Below are 23,262 nucleotides of genomic sequence, written 5' to 3'. Positions count from 1 at the left end.
TAAGTTGCTTACCACGGGTCTGACTCCTGCTTGGCTCCCTGCTGTGCCATGTTCTTTACCGTTTGAGGATCTTCTTTGGCAGCTGGGTCATCTGGACCCATCTCTACCCTGGGAGACATTAATGAGGCCCAAGAAGAAACAGTATCTATAACTAGTCTGGTTGACCCTCCACTTAGATTGGTAGGCCCAGATCTCAATGAGTGGACCCCTAAGGAGGACTGTGGGCCTTATTCCTTTGCCTCACCCACTGGTCTTACTCTTGTAGTGGATGAAAGCTGATGAGGTAGAAAAATCCAGCAGTGGCATGCCAATCCGGATTGAAAACCCAAACCAATTTGTGCCTCTCTACACTGACCCTCAAGAAGTGCTGGAAATGAGGAACAAGGTAAGTTGGTGGCTGCTTGTCTCTCTCTTCTTCACAAGGGGCTTGCAAGTCCTACAGATATAATTGTAGGTGTGTCTAAAGTACCACCCATAAAATGAGTTGTTATGGATTTTATATAATCTTCCTTTTGGCTTATTTTCAAGATTTCAAGAACTTTTGTCATGAGTCTCTCTGGATTCGTGCCTGACACTTTGATCTCTTATACCCTGATGTTACCTTAAAATTGGAGTCATAGCAGACCACCCCCAGTAAGTCGATAGCTCCCAGAACAGGGCTCGGTGCTCATTTCAGATTCTGGGGTTAGCACCTCCCAACCTCCTCTCGGGATTTAGATGTAATAGGTTTGGGGTGGTCCCAGTAATGTATATTTAAAGCAAATTTCTCAGGGGCTTCTTGGGAATATTAAAATGTGAGACCCTCCCTCAAGGATCTCCTGGGCCTCTTTCCTTTTATGACTCCTCAGAGTTAATGCAAAGCTGGTGTTTTTCATGGACAATGAATTTACTCTGGACCAGGCATAAGGATCATCTCTAGGAACAGACAGGCTGTGTTAGAAGAATGAAGGGAGAACCATTCTCCATCCCAGTCATAGGCCACACTAAACTTCAGTGTGGCAAACTCCCTGGCAAACTCCACACACTGATGCTGAACCCTTGTTCTCCCCTTTCCCCACAGATTCGAGAACAAAACCGACAAGATGTGAAATCAGCAGGGCCTCAGTCTCAGCTCCTGGCAAGTGTTATCGCTGAGAAGAGCCGAAGCCCGGTACAGCAGAGGCCACCCCTTGCTGGAGGGGAAGCGTGTTTGCCTTCTGGGTCTTCTCAGCAGGACCCCTGACTCCTCATGCTCACCCTCCCCTGTGATCTTGGGCCTTGCTGCTCTTGCTGCCAAATGGAGGTCCACCTCATGGGGAAGCTGTGAGGTTCTGGGAGGACAGTGTCTAATCACCCCCTGTGGGCACCAGGCAGGGGGCTGTAGCCCAGCCTGCCTACAGGATTACTACTGGCCAGCTCCCTACCTTCCACCATGGATTCTACTTGGCCCCCTATGAGTACCCTGCAGAGGGCAGGTGGCTCCCAGGTGCCCAAGCCTGCCTGGCTCCCAGTGTTTCTGAGCTCTGTGGTGTGAATATAGCAGCAACAGCCAGAGAGCTCTGGAAAGATGTTCCTGACCCACAGAGAAGGGTGTGTAGACAGGATCAGGTTTCCTGCACATTGGGAGGGGCGATTAGCTGCCCACACAAACCCGCTTAGAGTTAAAGAGCAAAAAGCCATTGTTTTTGTGTGTGAGATAGATGGTGTCTTGTCTAGTGCTTAGCATCAAGAATGAAGTTCAGGATCCTGGCTTGTGTTGTTTCAAATCATTGCTGCTCGTGGCAAGGTAGCAATAGGAGTGCGGGGCATTTCCCTTGGCAGTAAAAAGTGAACAAGTACAGGTAATATTGCTCTCTACAGAGCAAAAGAAGATGATATGACTGTTTTAGACCAGGCTGAAGCCCATAGTGTGGGGGCCTGCTGGCAGGAGAAGGGTGGACATCACATCTCTACACCCATCTCTCACCCACCCAACTAAGCCAAGATAGGAACACTGAAGTGCCACAGAATCAAGGATAGAAACAGCTCATGATTCTAATGGAGGAGAAAGGTCAGTACAGTGAGCAAACTGTCAAAACCTAACTCTCCCATGTATACCTGGTGCTCTCCTTGGAATCCCTCTTGGGATCTTGTTCTTGGATTCTCCTGGACTCCATGATTCCTCATAGTAGGGCTGCTGCTGCCTCCTTTTTTGAAAAGAGAAGACCTGACCACCCAGGGTTTCCCTTCTCTTGGCTTCACTTTCCTCTGCTTCCCCTCAGCTTCAGACCACTGCATTCTCAAAGGCCAAGATAAGGATGCTCAATTAAGAAAAAGGCCTATGCAGTTTGAAGTTTAGTGTCTTTTTTGGGCTAGAGGGGGCAAAGCTTACACAAAATCTGGCTGGTCAGCACCTTAGGGAAAAGGGCCCCACAGAGGTGGAGAAACAGAGTGATTTTGCCATTGTCCCTGTAGGGACCCGCATTGCAGGCGAGCTGAAGATCTGAGACTCAGGACCTTGGCCCCTTTGTAATTTATGACCGGGTGCAAAACAATACTAACTGCTTGGACTGAGAATGCTGAAGCTGCTGTGTTGTGCAGATGACTTAATGCTGTGTGTTGTGGCTTGCACTGCTGTTGGGAACAGGGTGGGGGGCAGTGGTGGGGAGTGGCTGGCTTGAAGCTTGCTCAAGCCAATGTTATGCTTGCTGAGCTTTGGCTGACTGACTTTGGGCCACTGACTGTATTCTCATTAGTACCAGCTTGGAGTATCCATAGAGGGATTGCAATAAAGGTGTGTCTTCCTTCTGCTTGGGAGCATCCTTTGATTTTATTTCAGGGGCAAAGGGTAGACCCATGTATTCATCCAAACAGTTGCAAATCTGGGTCTGGGCATGAGGTAGCAATCGGGAGGCATGAACGAGCCCCACCCCAAGGCCCTGAGCTGTTTCCAAGGAGCTGCATGCCACGCTATCCCTAGCAAGACTGCTGGCAGCCACCTGAATCTGAAAGGAAGGAAGCTCAGGTCCAGGCCCCAACTGCGGCATTCAGAGAGCAACACACACTCTGTGGTTAACTTTCAGTCTACAGAGAGCCAGCTGATGTCCAAGGGTGACGCGGATACCAAAGATGATTCAGAGGAGACGGTGCCCAACCCCTTCAGCCAACTTACTGACCAGGAGCTGGAGGAATACAAGAAAGAGGTGGAGAGAAAGAAATTAGAATTGGATGGTAAATAACCCAGGGGCATTGTGGCTTCCGAGTCTCCCAGGGTTGAGGGCAAGTTCAGGACTCCCCATTGAGAACCTTCCTGCCCCATCACCAAATAATATTCTTATTAGCAGAACACTGTTAATCACAATAATGTCCCTCCTTGCTCTCTGCCTAACAGTTCCACGGTGCCTTCATGACATCATTTGACCCTCTCATCTAAGTATAAAGGATTTAATATTTGTAATATTAGAAATACATTTTAGAATATTTTAATATTAGAACAATGCCTGTAAATATGGCTTATGCTAGTAAGTACCAGAAAAATGTTAGCTATAGTAAGATAGGTATAATAATCATAATCATTATTAGTGTCCTACTGGGTCTGATGTAAACTTTGTACCCTGTAGTCAGAGCTCTGTCCACTCGCTGGCACCTTTATATCATTTTCTCCCCTTTATGTCAGAGACTTTAGCCCAGCCCATCCCCATGTTGATCCCCAAATGTTCATACTGATGATAGCTTCTGTTCCCTGATTCATACTTTTGTCCCTTCCTGGAACTGTTTCCCTTCTCAGCCTGCTCAGAGTCATGGACTACAGGCTGCCTCTCAAATCTCTCTCCAACTAGGAAGGTCTCTCTGTCACCTTCCCCAGTCCACCCCAATCGAGCCATCTCTCCTCTTTGTTTCAAGAGCAGCTGGGGTGTGAGACACATAATTCAGCTTTTGCTTGTGTCTACCAGTGTGAGCTGTCATCCCTCAGGGCAAGGACTTCCTCCCTTACCTCCCCCCACCCAGCATCAGCCACCTTCCTGCCTTTCATGGAGTGCGGATTGGAAGAATAGAACAGCATGATGCTTTTTGTCCCAGGAATTTAGACAAACTGTAAATTAACTAAGTTAATATATTAGCTACATGCAAAAAAATCCTTGGCATTTGGTTGTTTGGGGCCCCACTCTGATGTGTGTATCTGGCTGGCCCTCTTCTAAGCCAGGATGTGTTGGACACTTCCTGCCATCTTACCATCCCCATACTGCACTGGTAGATGTGCTTTGATGAAGGAAACAATGTCATGCTTACTTTCCCTATTTGCCTCCCCAAGGAAGTAGCAGAAATCAAAAAGAAAGCTCAAGAGAAGTAGCTAACTACATCCAGAAGATTCATTATCAGCCAGGAGAAATGATAACCAAATAGAAAAACACACTGTTTCATACTCACCCTCTAACCCATCTCACTGTATTTCCAGGAGAGAAGGACACTGCCACAGAAGAGCCTGGCTCCACTGTAAAGTCTGCACCTGCTTCTCCAGCACAGAGTCCAACGAAGACAGAGAAAAAGAGCCCTACAGTCTCTCCGTCCAAGTCCACTGAAGGTGAGTGGAGCTGAGCACGTTAGGCAGCAGGGAGGAGCATCTACAGGCTAGAAAGCTGCCTGTGAGGAGGGCAGGGCAGGCACTCACACTGCAGGTACCTTCTTTCAACAGGTGTTATTTCTACCCTCCCCTCCACCACCACTTCCCCCTCTACTATTTCTAGGAAATCTGAACAATTTTCAGTTTTTTTTTCATTCAGGAGCTATGACAAGAGACCTTACAAATTACACCCTGATAAGCAGTGAGTGAACCAAGGATTGACCCTTTTGTCATATATATAATTTTTTTTTGTACTGGAGATTGAACTCAGGACCTTGTGCTTACAAGGCAGGCAGCAGAACCACTGAGCTAAATCCTTGGCCCAGCCTTTTGATATACAGCTTTCTCTCCAGCAGAAACCCATCTGAGGATCTTGTTAACATGAAGATTCTGATCCTTGAGGTCTAGACTGGGTTCTGAGACTCTGAATTTCTCAGAGTGAGGCTGATGCCATTCTTAACCTCAACTGCACATTGAAGTCACCTGAGAAGCTTTAAAAATCCTGATGCCTGGATCCCACACCCAGCCTTTCAGAGTTAAGTGGAAGGAATGCAGCCTGGAGTTGTTAAGATCTCTCCTGGGAGTCTAAAGTGTAGACCAGAGTACTGCTTTTTTTAGAGACATTAGTTTGGAGATCCAAGGTCTAGGCCCAACTGAACTTCTAATTTTAGCGTATTAAAGAACCTTTGTGCCTCAGTTTCTTATATGTGAAATGGGATTACTAATATTTTCCCTTTTAAAGGTTCTTAAATGTATAAGGCAACTGCAGTCACACTTTGAAATAGTAAGAGCATGATTTAAATATAAGATAATTATGATTATGATTAAGAATATACAATATGGTAGACAATGACTCTAACATAGTCTCTATAATGAGCTCCTCAAATCACTCCAGAGCATGAACACTCCCTTCCTGGCTCCCTGAGAGGCCCCAGTAGAGAGGGCTGTGCTGCTACCCAGAAAGCAGCACCTTGGTGGCCTGCCAGGATCTTCTCCCTGTTGGGTAGAATGGCCACACAGGCAGATTCAGGTAGCTCTCTACCCATGAGGTTGCTCCAGAAGCCTCCTGCTGCCTTGAGCACAGGTCTAGCACTGTCAGAGGAAACCCATCTGCTTGAGGTTGTAGCCCCAAGTGGATGTACCGCAACCGTTTGTGTTCATGTGTCTCATCATGGTGTTGTGTTGTCAACCTGTCTCCACAACGTCTTCCTTTCTCTTCCCATTTGTGCCTTCATCGAAGGAGTTTCCTCCGATTCTGAATACTTGTCTCTGTAGTAAGTATAGAGAGGCTGTTTACTCACTCCAATACTTGTAGTGGGGGAGGGAGGAATTTTTCAAAAGTAATGTATTTCTCCCAGTTTTTTCATTTGCAGCTCACAGCCCTATTTTTGGGAAGTTTCCTGGATGTAAGATTCATGATCAATTCCACCTGTACCATACATGGGCAACGCTTTCCTGTGAGAGACGCAGGGCACATACATGCACAAACACACACCTGCACACAGGGCACACACATCTAGAAGCATCAACCCCTACCGTGAGGGACAGTGGGACTGATCTCAGTGCTGTCTGCAGTCAAGTGCTTATGGCCGTGATGAGCTTACCTCCACCTCTGTTCCTAATGCATGGGTGGGTGCCTCTAAGGTACTCATGATCTCTCCAAGGACTGCAGGCCAGACGCCAGGTGCTCTTGGAGACCAGCTGCTACATAAGGCAGTGCAGACACCCTGGTCTTAGGACATGCATACCAACTACAGGAAGGAAATCCCGGGCTCGAGAGGAGGCAGGTGGCAGGAGTAGAGCAAAGGTGACAATTTATCAGAAGCCCCTAGAAGGGACAGAGAGAAGGAAGAGAATGGGATGGATAGGATGGTTGTTTACCCATCACCCAACATCATAGCTGCTGTGGCAGGAGTCTTCATTTTCTAGGGTCCATAACCATACTCCTGGAAAGACATACTGTGGTTGTGTTGCTAGAAAAATTATGGTCTTCCCTGAAGATGCTTCCTGCACCACAGACTATGCTGGGGAGTGTGGCTATCTTGGAAGAGAACGTGCATGATGAGGGTCTGAGCTGTAGTTATATGGAGTGATCAGTGTGAGGTGGGGCTGGGTGACTTTGGCCAGGGTAGATAGGGCTCACACACAGGGCAACATCTGCATTCTCACATTTAGCTGACCCATCAGATCAAGGGTAGCTTTTTTCAACCACTTACCACTTTGCTCTCAAATCTGCTTGTGCTGAGTCACCTTAGTTTAGTCATCTTCATCTGTGTCACTGAGTCCTATCCCATCAGCCTCTCTGAGAGGGACTCTTTCAAATCTTCTTCCTTTACATCTGGCCATCTGTGCCATCTTCTCTTGGACTAACCCCTGACTGACATCTGTCCTTACTAACTAACTTGCAGAAGAATAGCCCTATATTTGACATGAGATGGTCAGCTCTGCTCCTGAAGAATTTAGCCATCTCCAGTAAGTCACTTAGCACCCCAGAATGAGGGACTAACACAGACTCTTGCTCTTTGTAGCTCACAGCACTGTTGTCAAAATAAAGTGAGTTAAGGAATAGAAAATTACTTTAATGAATGAGCTTTACATAAATTAGTTGTTGTTATATACTGTGTTCTCTGAATTGTGAGAACAAATACACCACTTGATGTCTTAAACCTCTACATTTTAGGATGGTTTGATATGCAGCACTAGATATTAAATCATGGTGCTTAATAAGAACTAGTTTTATGGAAATTAGTTCTGTGAACTGACTGGAGTTGACTGGGTTCAGCTTGATGGTTCTTTTGCTCCATGTGATGTCAGTTGGAACTGCAGTCAGCCAGGAACTTTTCTGGTTGGAGCTTCCAAGATGTTGCACTCATATGTCTAGTACCTTGGCCAAGGTAGTAGAAGCCTGGCTGGGCTTGGCTGGGACACTAGAGTGGGTCTGGATCTCTCTCTCTCTCTCTCCCATCTCAGGCCCTCTCTGTGTGGTCTCAGGTCCTCTCCGTGTGGCATTTCCACATTTCCATTGGGGTAATTGGACTTTATACATGGTGACATAGGAGGCTGCTAGACCTTAAGTCTTTGGCCTGAGATTGGCTCTGCAGCACTTGTGTCTTCCCGTGGTTCTAGTGAACCACAGGGCCAGCCTGGATTCAGTGTGTGTGGAGGGATTACATGAATAAGTGAATACCTAGAGGCATGGTTCATAGGTGCCATATTTACACAGCTATTCCACACACTAAAAATATATTTGGGTGCTCTGCGGAGCTTTTATATCCCAACTATCATGAGTGAGTGGGAGTTACAGAGCAACTGTATACCTGATTACAAGAAGCTCTATTTTTCTTTCCCATCTATTTTCTTTGCTTTCTCACTTCTTGGGGCAGGTAAACGTGATGAGAGATGTGTCATTCTAATTCCATATTTCCCAATGCATGGCCAATGAGGGTTTTGTATTAGAATTTACCTGAGGACTTATTAAAAACTATAAATTTATTGGCCCACTGTTTCAAAAACCTATTATGAAGGTAAAACAGAAGCTACATTTTCCCTAGTGGCCCTGGGTGATTCTTTCCCACACAAACTTTTGAGAATTTAAATCAGGACAGAAATTCTATTGAAAAGTGCTCTGCATGGTCACTATTAGTAACTTGACCAGCAGTGGGGCAGTTCTGTTTGCTGGTCTCTTTTTCTCCTGAAGAAGTATCTTGTGGACTTTTCAACTGTTACTGCATGACTACCAAGTCCTATGTCAGCATAAGTCATAGATTTTTTTCCAAAGCCTTTAATAAACACTTTTCTTGTATTCTCTGTGCAATGGTATAGAGATCAGGAAAGTAGTCACCAATTGGTGATTAGCAGTCACCAATTCTCCATCTGGGATACAGGTCATGATCAGTCTGGTTGACCTTGAATTCAGAAGCAAGTCAGCAAATCCTGCTTCCAGGCCCACTGGTATCTTCCTTGCTGCAAATAGCCTCTAAGATATATATAGATATAGATATAGATATAGTTATAGATATAGATATAGATTAGATTTTTTTTTTTTTTTGTACTGGGGATCAAACTCAAGACCTTGTGCTTGTGAGGCAGGCAGCAGCACCACTGAGCAAAACCCGCTGTGGTCATATATTTGACCCTGAGATGTTAGAAGACAAGTTCATTGGGCCAGGAAGGAAAGATAGCTTTGGTCCTGCAGTTGAGGCAAGTCCTTCCCCATGTTCCCACCCCAGTGCTAAGGAAAGCAAGGCTTCCTATATTGAGCCTTCCTCTGGTCTTACTTGGCAAAAGGCTCAGACATGTCACTGAACTGGGTGATGGTTTTCAGAAGAAAAGCAGAAGACAGAGTTATTGTCCTGAATGGTCTACTTAGGTGATAAATGACACATGTAAGCATGAAATGAATAGGTGAGTAGTAGATTTAGAAGAAGACCAGATCACTGTCAAGTGTCAGGGGATGCAGCACAGATAAAGTATGGTTTGAGCCAGCTTTTAGGGAGCTATACACTTGCCCTGGCAGACAGGAGTGGGGTGGGTTGTCCAGGCCAGGGATGATATCTAGAAAGCTGGGGGTGAGCACTGCTGGAAGGTGATTTATTAGGGTTCTTCAGAGAAACAGAGCCAATAAGTCATATAACAATATATAAAACAATACTAATTAGGGAATTGCCCCCCATGATTATGGAGGCCAAGAAGACCCACGACTGAGTTTCTGCAAGCTGATGAACCAGGAAAGCTGGTAGTATAATTCACCATCAGTGTGAAGGCCTGACAGAGCTCCAGAGGACAGGAAGAAATGATGTCCCAGTTCAAGGCGGCGGGGAGAGCATTCCTCTAGTTTCTCATTCTGTTTGGGCCCTTAGTGGCTTGGACTGACACCCAACCATACTGATGAAGCCCTATCTTCTTTGCACAGTCTCCTGATTCAAGTGCTAATCTTTTCCAGAAAAATCTTCACAACATATCCAGAAATGACGTTTTACCAACTACCTGGTCGTTCCTTTGCTCAGTGAGGTTAACATAAAATTATTTCAGGGATATTGGTGGACCAAGAGACAGTAAATGTTTGGAGGCTGTGTGATAGTGAGAAATTCAAGTCTTCAAGAGGCAAGCGTCCAAGGAAGCTCTGGACCTCCCTACAGAAGTCTCCCTTCTCCTCCAGCCTCTGGAAGCCTCTGGATGTTTCTTCCCAACTCTACTCACTCTACACTGTTTCTCATTTCCTGAACCTCAGGTGCTCCACTTAGGACAGAAAGCCACTAGTACTTCTTTGAGGATACTGGAAGGTGACCTCCAACCTGCACCTCGTTTTTGAGGTCTCTCCCAGCCTACTCTTCAACTTATTTCTCCTGGGTTGTTAAAAGAAGATGGATCTAGCCTGTCAGAACCAGCCCTTGCTACTTTCTGAGGGCCCAAACATGTTTCTTTCTGGAGCCTGACCCACTGTCCCTTTTCTTGGTCTTCTCTTATCCTCCAGTGGTGCCTGTTCCTATAGTTGAGGAAGTTGTGACCTCAGTTTGAAAGCTGACTTCTCCAGCACCACATTCCATTTGCCATTACTCCCTAGCCAATTCACCATGAGGGAGCTCACTGAGATCATCGTGGGTGCACTGAGTGTGGCCCTCTTTTTTTGAACCTTGAGTGTTGCTCTTCTAAATGAAGACACATCAGGGGCTGAGGCTGTAGATGAGATCGACAGCAGTGCAGGTGTGAGTGAAGGGACATGAATAGGGCATGGAAAAAGGACACTATTTCAGTGAGGACCCTCATCACCACCAGGAGAGGAAATGACACTTGAACAGGAAGCTGTAATCCCTCTTATCCATAGTTTAAAAATTGTGGAGCTAGGAGGCAAATACCAGCATTGTCTCAGAGGGACAGAGCCAAAAATCAAGCTTGAGAAATATATCCTTATGTGTCACCCAAGCAAAGCATCTGCAGTAAGGGTCTGCACTGAAGGTGGCAGGACTATGGGACATATAAAAAAGCCCAGGAAAAGAATGTGAGGACTAGGAGAGTAGGTACAGGGGACAAAGGGCAGCACTCAGGCTGTTCACATGGAAGGATACGGTTCAGCTTGGAAGGCTCAGGCTGGAATAGCCAGGAAAGAGGCATATGGGTGATGAGGCGATGGTATTGGCTCAAATAGAATAAATCTATTCACACATTCACTTCTTTGCTGGTGCATTCATCCATTCATGGATTCCAAAATCCATCCATGGCTTGTGAGTACCTTCTAGGAGCGAGTTGCACAGATAATTAGACTCAGCCTTGCCCTACTTCATTTCAGTTTAGAGAAGCAGGGAGAAGATAAGCATTTAAGAAGCCAAGTGTGATAGTTTTACAGTTGCTGTGATGGAAGTTTATATAGTGGAGGCAGAAAGGACAGAGTGGTCAGTTTTACCTAGAAATGGGAATGGGGATCAGGAAAGACTTTAAGGAAGATGAAATATTCAAGCTAATTTACAGCAGAGGTAAATTTGGGGATATAGAAAGGAGAGAAGAGATCTTTTTAGACAGTGGAAATCAGGCTGGGATGACAGGGACCAAAAGGCTGATGAAGCTAGATAGATGTAGTGTAAAGAAGAGAGCAGCTTGTGTACAGACTGACAGCACCCAGGAGCCCTGGGAACACCTGGCAGAGGCGAGGGGAGTAGGAGTTAAGACACTGGGGAACTTGGTAGCTGCAGAGGACATGGGCAGTAGAACGAATGGGAGCCAGGGCCCAAAGTCTCTAACAGGGAGATCGTCTTCAGCAGGGGTCTGGGAGAGGACTATGATTTGCCAGTTTCAGAAGTTATTACACACCTCACTATAAGGAGATCTTGTCCAGGTAGTTCTAACTGCCCTAAGTTTACTGCCTTCTGCCCATCCTTCAAGTAGCCATATATTTCCCCTATCCACCCCTGTCGAAACCATAGGCTTCTCCTAAAACCTATTTCTTGACCCATTTTTCACATTCCTATATGGTGAAATGTGCTACACTTCCTTCTTGTGATGTGTAACACACCATACCCACCACACACACACACACACACACACACATCACACATGTACATTAACAGTTACACTGCATACACCCATTCTTTCTCTCACTTATATCTTCACACCACATGTACATACTCATACACGCTCACAGCCCTTGCGCGCACACACACCACACACTCACAGAAACACCACACACCACAGATTCTCCTTTCAGTTCTGTGAACTGAACCAGAAGCCAGTGACCTGAGGCTGCCTAGCATTGTAGAGTTCTATTCAGTTCTTAGCTGTGAAACAGGAGGAGAGAGCCAGATGATCTTTATGTTGCTTTCTACTTTTCAAGGTCCATGGTTTTATTCCCTCTTCCTTAATCACCTAAGTACTTCAAAGCTGGTGTGGAAGCAGGGTGTGTTGAGGGAAGGGAAGAAAGAAAGGCTGGACAGAGGGTTTAATTTCTGGGCTCTAACCAGCTCTGGCATTGAATATGGTACCTGGCAAACTCCAGGTAGAATAAAGCCTGAGATCCCATGGACAGTAGAATGGACCAAACCTTTTTGGCTGACCCCTATATTATGGAAACATGGGGTCCATATCACTCAAGGAATTTCATCCTCCCTCTGCCTTTCCCTTTTCTTTCCTGGGAAGACACTCTCCAAATTTTCCTAAGTTCCTTACTGGTGGAGAAAATGAAGTCAGTATCAAAACATGTTACTTGCATGTTTTATTGGTGAAACTGAACTGCTTACAACAGTTCCTAGATGCCTCCATGTCATGTAGGGTACATGATAACCCGCCCAACAGCCTCTCTCCTCTGTTTCTTCATTCTGTGCTTAGAAATACTCTGCACTCAGTCCCTGCTGGGCCCCATGTTCTGACATCAGCATTCATTTAAATGTGTAGACAAAAGCCCAGAGCTACTGCCCTGCCAAACACATATTCCCCAGGCCGTGTGGAAAGGGGCACAGGGTTTGGATGAAAACCATATCTGTCCATCCCGTTGAGAGCCCCCACCTTGCCTATGTCAATCCACCCCTCCCATTGCTCTAGATTACGACTAGAGTTCCCTAGAGGTGGTCTGCAGATCCCACTCACTCTCACCTGAGTAAACTTTTACGGGTGATGTCTTTTGATCTTTTTCTAGAAGATACTAAGAAGACAGAACCAAGCAAAGATACCACAAAGCCCGAAACAGCCCAGACAGAAGGGGTGGTGGTCAATGGGAAGGAGGAAGAGCAGACGGCAGAGGAAATCCTCAGCAGAGGCTTGAGCCAGATGACCACCAATGCTGACACGGATGTTGACACCTCCAAGGACAAAACCGAGTCGGTCACCAGTGGCCCCATGTCCCCAGAGGGTTCACCTTCCAAGTCTCCTTCAAAGAAGAAAAAGAAATTCCGAACCCCTTCCTTCCTGAAAAAGAGCAAAAAGAAGGAGAAAGTGGAGTCCTGATTTGTGGCACCATGGACTCCCACCTGCATCCTCTCCTTCCTCCCTCCCCTTTTCCCAACTCTGTCCCTGGAAGCATGGGGCCAAGGAGGGAAAGAATAGGAATCTGGATTATACTCAGAGAGGGAATTTACAGGTCACCCAAGCGACCCTTCATTTTACAGTTACCCCAGAGAAATCAGGTGACTTGCCCAAGGTCACACAGATAGTTAGCGGCAGAGCTTGCACTAGAATTCAGGTCTCCAGACTCCCAGTCTAGTGCTCTTTCCACTATACTACACTGCCTAGCCGTGGGCCACCTTTATTAGGATGTTGCCCACCAATCTGAGCCCAGGGCAAAAAAGCCAGTAATGGACTATGAGCTCTTACAGGCTCAGACTAAGTCAGACAGGTTGAGGCTTCCCTTGAGTAAGGTCCATCTCTTCCAAGAACCCCATCTTCTGTGATGGAGCTATCTCTACATTAAGAAATCTCACTTCTCTTCCATTTTGGGTCCCTGCCCTGCTGCTCAAAGTAACCAGATAAATTGACCCATTCCCTGTGATAGAAGTTAATCTTTATTCCCAAGGCTGATGGCTTAGCTTACACTTCCCCAAACACTAACCCTGGGCTTTCTTCATGGAACCTCTTGAGTGATGGATGGAAGAATTTTAAAAAATGGCTGGCATGAGGGCAAGCCAAGTAAGCCTGATGGATGGGGATGGTTGAATCAGTTTAAGAATCCAGGATCTTGAATGTTTGTGTTGTGCATCTCAAGTGCTTCAAAACTAAAACCAAATTTAGCATAAGAAAAGTTGTCTTATGCTCAGGGCAGAAATTTTGGCAAATTTAAACCCTCTGTTGGCTTTGAGTTGTACAAGGAGGATCAAAATAGCACAGGAAATGCTTTGCTTTTCTAGCTTTGCATGCTATAGAGCAACACGGCTCTACCTGCCTCACTCCTGTCCAGCAGTCAGGCATCACCTGACCTTTCCTCAGACCCAGGAGCACCTACTCGCAGAGCAGAACAGGCATCTTGCTTTTGGCATCTTTACCTTGGCTCCTTTGAGTTTCCAACTCTGAGTCACTCTGGATCAACAGAGGAGAATCAGAAATGAGTCCTTCAGGATTAATACTCTTGGACCAATGCAAGGAGAAATGCTTGGGTATCCCCAGCCCGGTCACTATCTGTCCATCCTGGGCCTAGTAATATCACACCTATTATTTTAACTACCAATGCTATTTTTTCATTGCATGGTGTCTCAAAGAATTTTCTTCTTTTTTGATCTGGATTATTGTAAAAATATTTTTGAAAATTCTTAGTCATAGTTTTCCATTTTTGAGTTTATGTGTAGACACTGTGCAGAGTTCATACATATTATATCCTCTAATCCTGTAGCGATCCTGTGATGGTCATAAGACTATTTCCAGTTTGTAATGAGGAATCTTGACCCTAAGAGAACTACTGGTTTGCTCAGAAATAGCTGGAGTCTGAGTTTGAACCCAAGTCAGTCTGAGTCGAGACCTCTTGCTCTTAGTAGGTATGGTGAATGGACATCTTTTAGCCTCAAGATGATTGTTTTAGTCCATGAACCATTTCAAAGATTTGTCTCTACTGCATGATTTTGGCACTTGAAGATAGGGAATTACCTGTGTTCACCCTCATCAGTGTCCCTTAAGCTTCCATTGAATGTGGACTGCAGTGACGCCAGTGTTGACCTTTGACAGAAGAGAGCAAGAAATACCACCCATCACTGGCTATTTCTTGAGAAGGAAGGAAACTGACATATGACTAAGGAAAACCCAATGCTAAAACCCTAGTGCAGATTCCTAACTGCGCCCCCAGATCCCCTCTCTGTCCTACGTCTTGGCTGGGTCATGTCTAATGATAAATGACCAATGGTCATGGTATCCGAAGCCTCAGAAAAACCTGTCATATGGACAATGCCTTTAAAAGCCAATCCTTTGATGCCTTTTTAAAAAAAAGTCAATTTCACATTTATTCATTCATCCTTTCATTATATTTGTTAAGCATCCACTTTGCATCAGGCATTATGCTGACACTGAAAAAGCAACCATTCTAACTAAAATAATAAGAGGCAAACAATGTTGAGAGAAGGGAGGAGTGGATGTGACCTCTGATGAAGCATCCTGTGTGAGTGCTTGTTGCTCAGAGATGATGTCAATCAACTCTGCTTAACAAATTCTCTTTATTCCCTTTATAATAGCGAGGCTCTGTGTAGGTGAAAATGTTGGAACCTTGCTAGAGCACCATCCTTGGGATTTATGCCATGAGCCCCCCTCATATTTACCAAATTTTTCATTCCGTGTATATTCAGAAAACATGCATGGAGCTTGGGTCAGGGGTTAAGTAGGACATAGTTCTTGATGTCAAGATTTGTGTGAGCAGAGGAGGCCTATTGATATAGTACCCAACAGGCAAGAGTGCCAAGGTAGCATAAGAGAGCAATGATTAACAGTCTTGAGTACCACAAAAACCTTTGTAAAAGGAGTGATGGATGAGTTAGGTTTTCAAAACAAAGAGGAACATTCCAGAACAAAAGAGCGAGCAGGGTATTTCATAAAGCGGGGAGAATTCACAAAGGCACAGAAACATCAAACACCATGGTGTGTTCTGCTGGGTGATGGGGTATTTCCAGGGCAGGAAGTATCATGCAGGGGGTGGTTCTCGGGTGGAGCACAATGAATTTTGCAGAGAGGAGGAAATAGACTTCATCATGCAAGGAGTTGGGAGCCACAGTCTTGGGTAGACTTGCACTGTTGAATAGTCTTGGTAGCTGAGTGGAAAATGGGCTGGAGGTGTGGAAGACGTGATGTGACTTTTCTAAAATGTCAGTTCTGAAAGGATCGATTACCTGCCTCGTGCTATATTACCTCCAAACAAAGAGTGAGTTTCCAGGCCATGATTCCTCTCCATAAAATTCTTTGGATAAAGCATCTTGAGAGAGATTTTCAACAAGAGGAAAATGTTCAGAGCTAATGCTTAATACACAGTTCCAGATTCTATTGCTTTGATGTACAAATGCTGAGAGAGGCGTTGTGTCATTGTAGCGCACTTAGCTCTAGCCTGGAGGGTGTGCATTTTTGAAATAGACCTGCATGCAGTCTGAACAAAAACCACACGCTATGGGGAAGAGAGGAAAAGGCATTTTCTATGGCACTGCATAAAAATTGGCTGAAAATCTAATGAGCATCTGACTGGAGAAAATGAATATTCACAAGGTGAGAATTTATAGGTGATGGGTTCATTTTGAGTTCATCCTCAATGCTTGGATTCGACACAGAAAAGAGATAAGAAAATTTGAATCAATCTGCCACACTGTGATTGGCCTGGGAAGTGAAGGGGTTTCAGAATATCTTCCCATGGAAAGGTGGGCAGGAGTTGGAGCGGAGATGAATAGGGATGAATGGTTACGGGGAGACAAGCTTGGCTCTGATGACTTTTCATGCACTAGTAATTGGTACCCAGTTGTAATGTCAGAGAACTATCCACCCACATAATCTTTCCCCACACTGCAAAAGGCACCATGAAGGTAGACCCCTACCTCAGCCCAGAGCCTCCCAGCTGACGCAAGTCAGTGCCTTACTTCAACCAGGTTGTACACATGAAAATGACCCCCAAACATTTCTGTAACTAATATGAGGTTATTCCTCTGTGGACAGCAAAAATTTTTTAAAGGACTTGGTAAGGGTGAATTTGAATGAGGAGCAGGAGGTTGTTACAGTAAGAACCCCACTGTAAACCATTGCTCTGTGCCACCAAATCACATATACTGAGCCTTGAATCCTGTCCCCGGTGGGATAACACATTGTCACTCACTCATAGTAATGTAGCAAGACAGTCATTCAAATATTTGACACTAGTATTACAGAGGACCACTGCTCTTGTCAACATGAGTGGAATGCTATATATCTGCTTCTTTGGTTGCTATGGATTTGAAAGAACCATTCACTTAATGACATGATACACTTCCGCAAGTCTAAAAGAGTAAACTAAGTTTGGACTCTTCTAGGAAGATGTGCATAGGGATAGACACACAGCCTACCAAGGCCAGTAACCCATGTTTGAATTTTGTATCCTAATTCAAGGCCCAAGAATGACCTGACTTTGACTTTGAACAGGTGTGAAAATAATTTACTTCTTACTTATTCTGTACACGCGAGTCAGCAAAAGCCCTTGGATGGTCAGCACAGTTGCAACTGACTTGAGGATGGGGAAACAGGTCTTCTTTTGTCTTTGCTTACTACTGAGTCCAGCTGAACTCTAGGATCATCACTCAGAGTCTGAGGAGAACCAAGGAAAAAGATCAACCCATGCTTTCCAGTCCCACAAAAAACAAAACAACAACAACAAAAAAACAGGGCACTCCACAATTCAAACCCTGACAAGATGTCTTATCTATTCCACTCCTGCCTTTCACATGAAGAAGCTACAGTTACCCAGGAGTCAGGGTGGAGATTTCAGGTGGGTGTTGTTTAGTGGAGAAGCCGCCTTTCGTTATTTTTATGTAGACAGTTCCCTGGACAATGTAGGCTTCTCAGGAATAGTAACAATCTCTAGGTTGGTGGGAGGGTAAAAATACAGAAATACTGGTTTGCATTGATTCATGCTTAGGTGGCAGTAGGTTTTGCAACTGATGTTTGGTGCCACTTGCCTTCAAGATGTCCCCCAAAGTTGGATCATTGCTATGAAAACTGGGACCTGCAAATGGAGAAGGAAGATCATGATCGATACAGGAAGGGACTCAGGTGCAGTTGGCATTGGCTTCAGCATGAGGCCACTAGTCTTACTGGTGGTCAGGTCCTCTGCTCCTTTCTCAGCCCTCTTTCTCAAAGATCAGGATGTGATGGCTGTGATAGGGCACTTCCTTAATCTCTAAGAAGGGTAAGGGAGACAGTCATTGCTAGGGCTTATGGGGTTGTGGGAGAATAGTGGTAGTAATACCCTAAACTCTCTTCTCCTCCAGTAAATTATGTTGTGTAACTTTCAAAAACCTAAAGGCCAGGTATTTCCTTTTAAAGGGAATCAGGAAGAGGACAACAGTAGGACCAAGGACAGAGGGGCCATACTAAAAAACATCACAGCTCCTTATACAGTGGCAAATATATTTGGGGGAATCGCATCCCTTCATTTTAACTCTGCCTGTATTGGTGATTGCTCTATTGGTCCTGCTCTATGGATGATTATTCGATGCCCCAGGACTGGGCTACCTTTAATTTCTGTTATCTGCGACACCCACTGAGTCCCAGAGTTTGCCCTCTCCAAGGAAGATGCAGGGTGGGGAGACTTAACAGTCCAGAGCCTAGGATGGTGCAGCTGGGGTATAGGGTAGCAGGAACCCAGGCTAGATAGGGAGTGTGGTGTTATCTAAAGCTGTGGGTGGTTTCAGTGATGTCTGTGTCTGACAATCGTCATGAGAGAGTACTACTGACTGTCTTCCCTTGTACATACATTGTCTGTGTTTAGTTTTTCTTAGTATTGTGAGGTTTCAAATAGGGGTTCCATGTACATACTTTTTCTGCTACTGAAATGCCAGCCCCCTGGATCATGCACAATTCCCACAAATGGTTTTGCCTTTCTCTGTGCTAACACTTTTGAGCCACTGATGTGCAGTTGGATGGTTATCTCCTGGGCTTTATTTTGCAATTTTATATATACACACACATATATAATATATATATTTATGGGTTGGTTTTGTATAGTTTTCTGTTTGAATCTCTGAGCACCAAAGCTGCCCTTTGATTTTCACAAGAACTTTCCAAAGCCACTTCCTGAGCCCTTTTGCTGCTTTGGTGTCTGACTGTGTTGCTGGGTGGTATGTCTGCCCGTGGGTTTCCATATGTATGTGCTGTTATCTCACCTGCAGATATTACCCTAGTAAATCTAATGTGCTTGGCTTCCTGGTGTGTGTGTGTGTGACCCATCTCTGTTGGCTACTCAGTTCTTCTGGCTCCAGGCTTGCTTTGTAATTCAGGCTGGACTTGAACTCACTTTGTAGCCCAGGCTGGCCTCGAACTCATGGTGATCCTCCTGCCTCAGCCTCCCAAGTGCTGAGGTTACAGGTGTGCACCACCATGTCTGGCAGGGGGATCCATTTATGCAATCAGTGACCACACAAGAAGCTTTCCCCCTCGTGGCCATTGTCACATGTGGAAAGCTGGACACTTGTATAATAGTGGGGGAAGGGAGGTCATAAAATACTAAAAGCCTCTGAAAAGGGAAAGTTGTGGATTTGAAAATAGCTCTGTGGAGCAAGATCCCTTTAGTCAGGTTGAGATAAAGGGTGGCAGAAACAAGCACATGGACCATCCTACAGTGGGGGATTTGTGGGATACAATGGAATGGGGTGTTGGGCAAGAATCAGAAGGCCAGGGAAAAGTCACCTCAAAGAGCGGAAGGGGATTGCAGCCACTAGGAGGGGAGAACAGTAGAGAAAAGAAAGCGTTCATCTTACTCACTCCCAGCTCTTCTTTATGCAAAACATAAAGAGAATGCTTGGTATTTTGTTGAACGTCCACGCACATCTTTAAGGTTTACACATAGCGCCTCATTTAATCCCCAGAGACCCAGGAGGTGTTGTGTCATTGCTACTTACTTCACAGAAGAGAAGACAGGCTTCTCTGAAATGAGACCTTTCCTGGGCCTCAAGTTCATATGTGGGGAGGTCTAAATCCAAACCGAGGTCTTCCAAGTAACCAGGCTCGTATTACTTCACCTGGTTCTTTCCAGTGCTCCCCCGCAGTTTCAGATGGTGATGGGAACCCAGGGCGGCCAGGTGTGGAACTCTTTCTCCTCCCCCTGTTCCTCTGCGACTAAGGAGATGCAAAAATGGGAGCAGCATGCCCTCTACCGGCCAGAAGTGCTAAGGAGCACGACGGAGCCCTTGGCCAGCCAACCCAATTACCACAGGGCAAAAGTGTGCCGGGAGAGGCAGAGGAAAGGATGCATCATCCAGGGCTGTGTCTGCTTGAGCAGGCAGTGAAATAGTGAGAGTCAGGACACTGGAAAATGTGATGGGGCCAACACTGGCCTCGCGAACTGAATAAGGTGCTGGGTTTACACTGCGGGAAGCAGGACAGTGCCGCTGAGTATACGTGAGAAAAAAGCGGGGTGGGAGGAAGATCTGCCTCAGCATCAGAATCCTGACAAGGTCAGTGAAGGCTGCCATAGCCCCAGTTAACTCTAGCTACCCAAATAAATGCAAAAAAAGGGAAACTTTCAGCCAAGTTCTTGTGGATTCCACTACTACTACACAGACAATCATGAATCTGGCAAAGTGTAAAAGAAATAGAAATCATTCCTTTTCTCCTCATTTGAGCCTTTGCACAGGAAGCCAAACCTCTGTGACAAGAGCCAACTGAAATGTGGATAGAGACCTCACTCTGTTCAGAATGAGCACAGTAACAATTTTGTAATGGCAGATGAGAGTAAGAGTTTCATACTTTGGAAGACCAGTCTGTGAAACGTGCTGTCCTCGACAAGAGATGTGTTAAGCAAATCCAGTATTCAGCATAGTCATCACAAAGGAACACTTTAAATCAAGACAATATTTTTTAGTAATGAAAAACATTGCCATATTTTAAAATGAGACATAGACAGTAGAGAGCAGTTTGGATATTATTGATCATACATGAAGCACTCATAAAGATATATTGAGATACGCGGAGATCCCAAGTCTGCCACTTGACAAAAATTAGCCAGTCATGTATCCAATTGATTGGAAAATTAATATAAATAAATAAAGATGGAATTAAAGCAGTGAGCAATTAACTAAACACACAGCTAAGTCTAATTTCTCATTGTTAATTTAACTGACAATGCAAGTGTTTAAAAATTAGTTACTGTAATGTATGTATCGCAAATAATAACTTGGACCAGCATGGAAGTAAAACATGCTAAATTCCTCATTTTTGACAAAAGGAATTTAATGGATTATTTAACTTTTAAAGTTTTAGAATACTAGTTCAATTATATAGAACACATTGTTATGTTAGTCAACTCATTTCAGCAAATGAATTTGGGTGGGGGGATCAAACACCAGTCCACAACAGTTGTGAGCTTAGAGATGATTTATAAAAAATATAAAGGATAATCTTCATTAAAATACTATGACTTCCTAATAATTAAAAAGTAAGAATGATAAATCAACAGAAAGCCAGTTAAGTTAGAGTAACAGAGACCAATTTACCATTCTGCCTGAAATTACTAAAAAATGGATAACGTATGAAACCATGATATTCCAAACATTTCATATGTAGCAGTGGAAGACAATGACCCCAGAGAGATAGATGGAAAATTCATGAAGGGAACTCTGTAGCTGTCCCATTGTAAGGTCTTTAGAGAACTTATAGGTCATGATGCATAGAGGGTGAATCTGAGCAGAGCCTGGCCAATGCTCTTAGTTAAGGAGGCGGTGCTGAGAGTTCAGAGAGACCAAGGTAGCCAGAGATTGCAGAGAGAGGGCAAAGCTTTGGAAAGCACAGCGGCAAAGCTCTGGAGACATGCCGAAGGTTCTCCATGGGTACCCACTGATTGGGCAGCACCTGTGTGTGAAGAAACTACCCACAACCCAGGAAATAACTAGGAAAAAGAATTAGAAGTAACAGTGTCCAGTACCAACACAGGATAAGGAATCTCAGGCACACTGGAAAACCTCATGGTTCACAGGGTGCTAGACAGACTACACAGAAGGGCTCCCTATCTTGCCTCAGCAGTGGAGAATAAGTGATACTCTGATCTTATCTACCAAATCTTAAACACAAGACCCCAGAAGATCAGACTGTTCCTAAGTGATATAACTGTATACCAAAACAAGGGTTAAGACTATTTATAGGAAAAAGACTTAAAGGAATAATAGCCAATATTTCTCCAGACTTGATAAAAACCACAAATTCACAGATCTAAGAAGCTCAATGAGCCACATGAAGGAAAATACACTAAGGAAGTAACAAATCGCTCAAATCCAATGAGAATGAGAAACATATATATGCTACACAAAATTACATTATATAACATATATGTATAGTGAAATAGAGATGAATATAAAAGCCTGAATTGTGGAAAACAGTACTAGTGAGAAGACTGTGGTATAACACCTTTGATGTACTGAAGTAAAGAACTGCCTACATGGAATTCTATTTCCCGTGAAATCTCTTTCCAAACTAAAGGTATAAGGATGGGTAACGAGGGGCATGAATATGATCAAAATATATTATACACATTGACCCCTGAATTAGAAACTAGGAAGCGGGGCAAGGAAGTCACAGAGGAAAAATAATTAATGAATGCTATGTGCATGTACGAATCTTCCAAAATGAAACCCATAAATCTGTATAACCAATATACACTAAGAAAAAACATTGGAAAATAGAAAAAATAAATAATGGTGAAATAAATGGTAGTATGAAGAAAATTAAACAAACCAAAATCATAGACAAGAGATGACTTCTCTCTGTCTCTCACAATCAAGTAAACAAAAAATGTGTGTACAGGATTTGAAGAACGATAATCAAACATACGTTGTGTAAGCAGAATGCACACTTTTTTCAAATGATCATGAGATAGTTAAAAAAAAAAACAACAACAACAACAAACAAATATCAGGAACCAGAACACAAGACACAAGTAACTACCTTGTTTTGATAATGGCCCCATACCTAAGCCTGGTCATTTTCTATTGCCATTACCAAAGATGCCCACCAGGAGGCAACAGTTCCTTTCTCTGCTTTCACTTTGCAGAAAGTATCAAGGACTTTCCCTATTTTGGTTGTCAGCCCCCACCAGCACAGTCATGAATCTTGGGATCAAGAACGAGGCGCTCCTCACTCATCCAGGTCCTTGGAACTTACCTGATGAGCATGTCTGAGCAGCACTTAACACTTAGCTAAACTCTAGTACTCTGGGCTCAACGTCCTGATCCCCATCTTTAGGGCAGCCACCCCAATGGCCCCAGCTCACCCCAGCCTGTTCTCTTGGCAAAGAGCCCATGGAGAGTAGCAAAGAGGAGCCCAGAACTCTGGAGCCGTACTGCTGGGAGTGAATCCTGGCTCTGAGGCTCATGAGCTCTGTGCTTTTAAATCAGTCACTTATCTGAGTGTCTCTATCTGTAAAATGGAGAAAAAAATCATTATCGAGATAGAATCAGAATTGGGGGAATTAATTTTTATTATTTAAAGTTCTTTTAGGGCCGGGGATTTAGCTCAGTGGTTCCGCCGCCTGCCTTGCAAGCACAAGGACCTGAGTTTGATCCCTGGTA

General features: G+C 44.6%; 1 protein-coding gene across 3 annotated transcripts in view; it reads left to right on the top strand.

Annotated features, from left to right (window-relative positions):
* Add2 (adducin 2) overlaps positions 1 to 15,171 on the top strand; it is a 108,345-nt gene extending 93,174 nt beyond the window's left edge. Inside the window, exons 12-17 of one of the 3 annotated variants that reach the window (XM_033764649.1) lie at positions 266 to 385; positions 1,061 to 1,150; positions 3,042 to 3,189; positions 4,415 to 4,540; positions 5,820 to 5,853; positions 12,702 to 12,781. In XM_033764649.1, coding sequence (XP_033620540.1) covers positions 266 to 385; positions 1,061 to 1,150; positions 3,042 to 3,189; positions 4,415 to 4,540; positions 5,820 to 5,853; position 12,702 — 519 coding nt within the window. In that variant the 3' untranslated portion in view covers positions 12,703 to 12,781. Of the gene's footprint in view, positions 1 to 265; positions 386 to 1,060; positions 1,151 to 3,041; positions 3,190 to 4,414; positions 4,541 to 5,819; positions 5,854 to 12,701 lie in introns of all 3 variants that reach the window. The other 2 variants (XM_010609649.1, XM_010609648.1) reach the window with 2 other exon arrangements.
* Positions 15,172 to 23,262: the final 8,091 nt, after the last annotated feature.

The sequence above is a fragment of the Fukomys damarensis genome, unplaced genomic scaffold, assembly GCF_012274545.1.
Source record: "Fukomys damarensis isolate Sample0158 unplaced genomic scaffold, DMR_v1.0_HiC HiC_scaffold_2, whole genome shotgun sequence".
Classification (NCBI taxonomy): Eukaryota; Metazoa; Chordata; class Mammalia; order Rodentia; family Bathyergidae; genus Fukomys; species Fukomys damarensis.
This window is presented reverse-complemented; position numbering and strand designations above follow the sequence as displayed.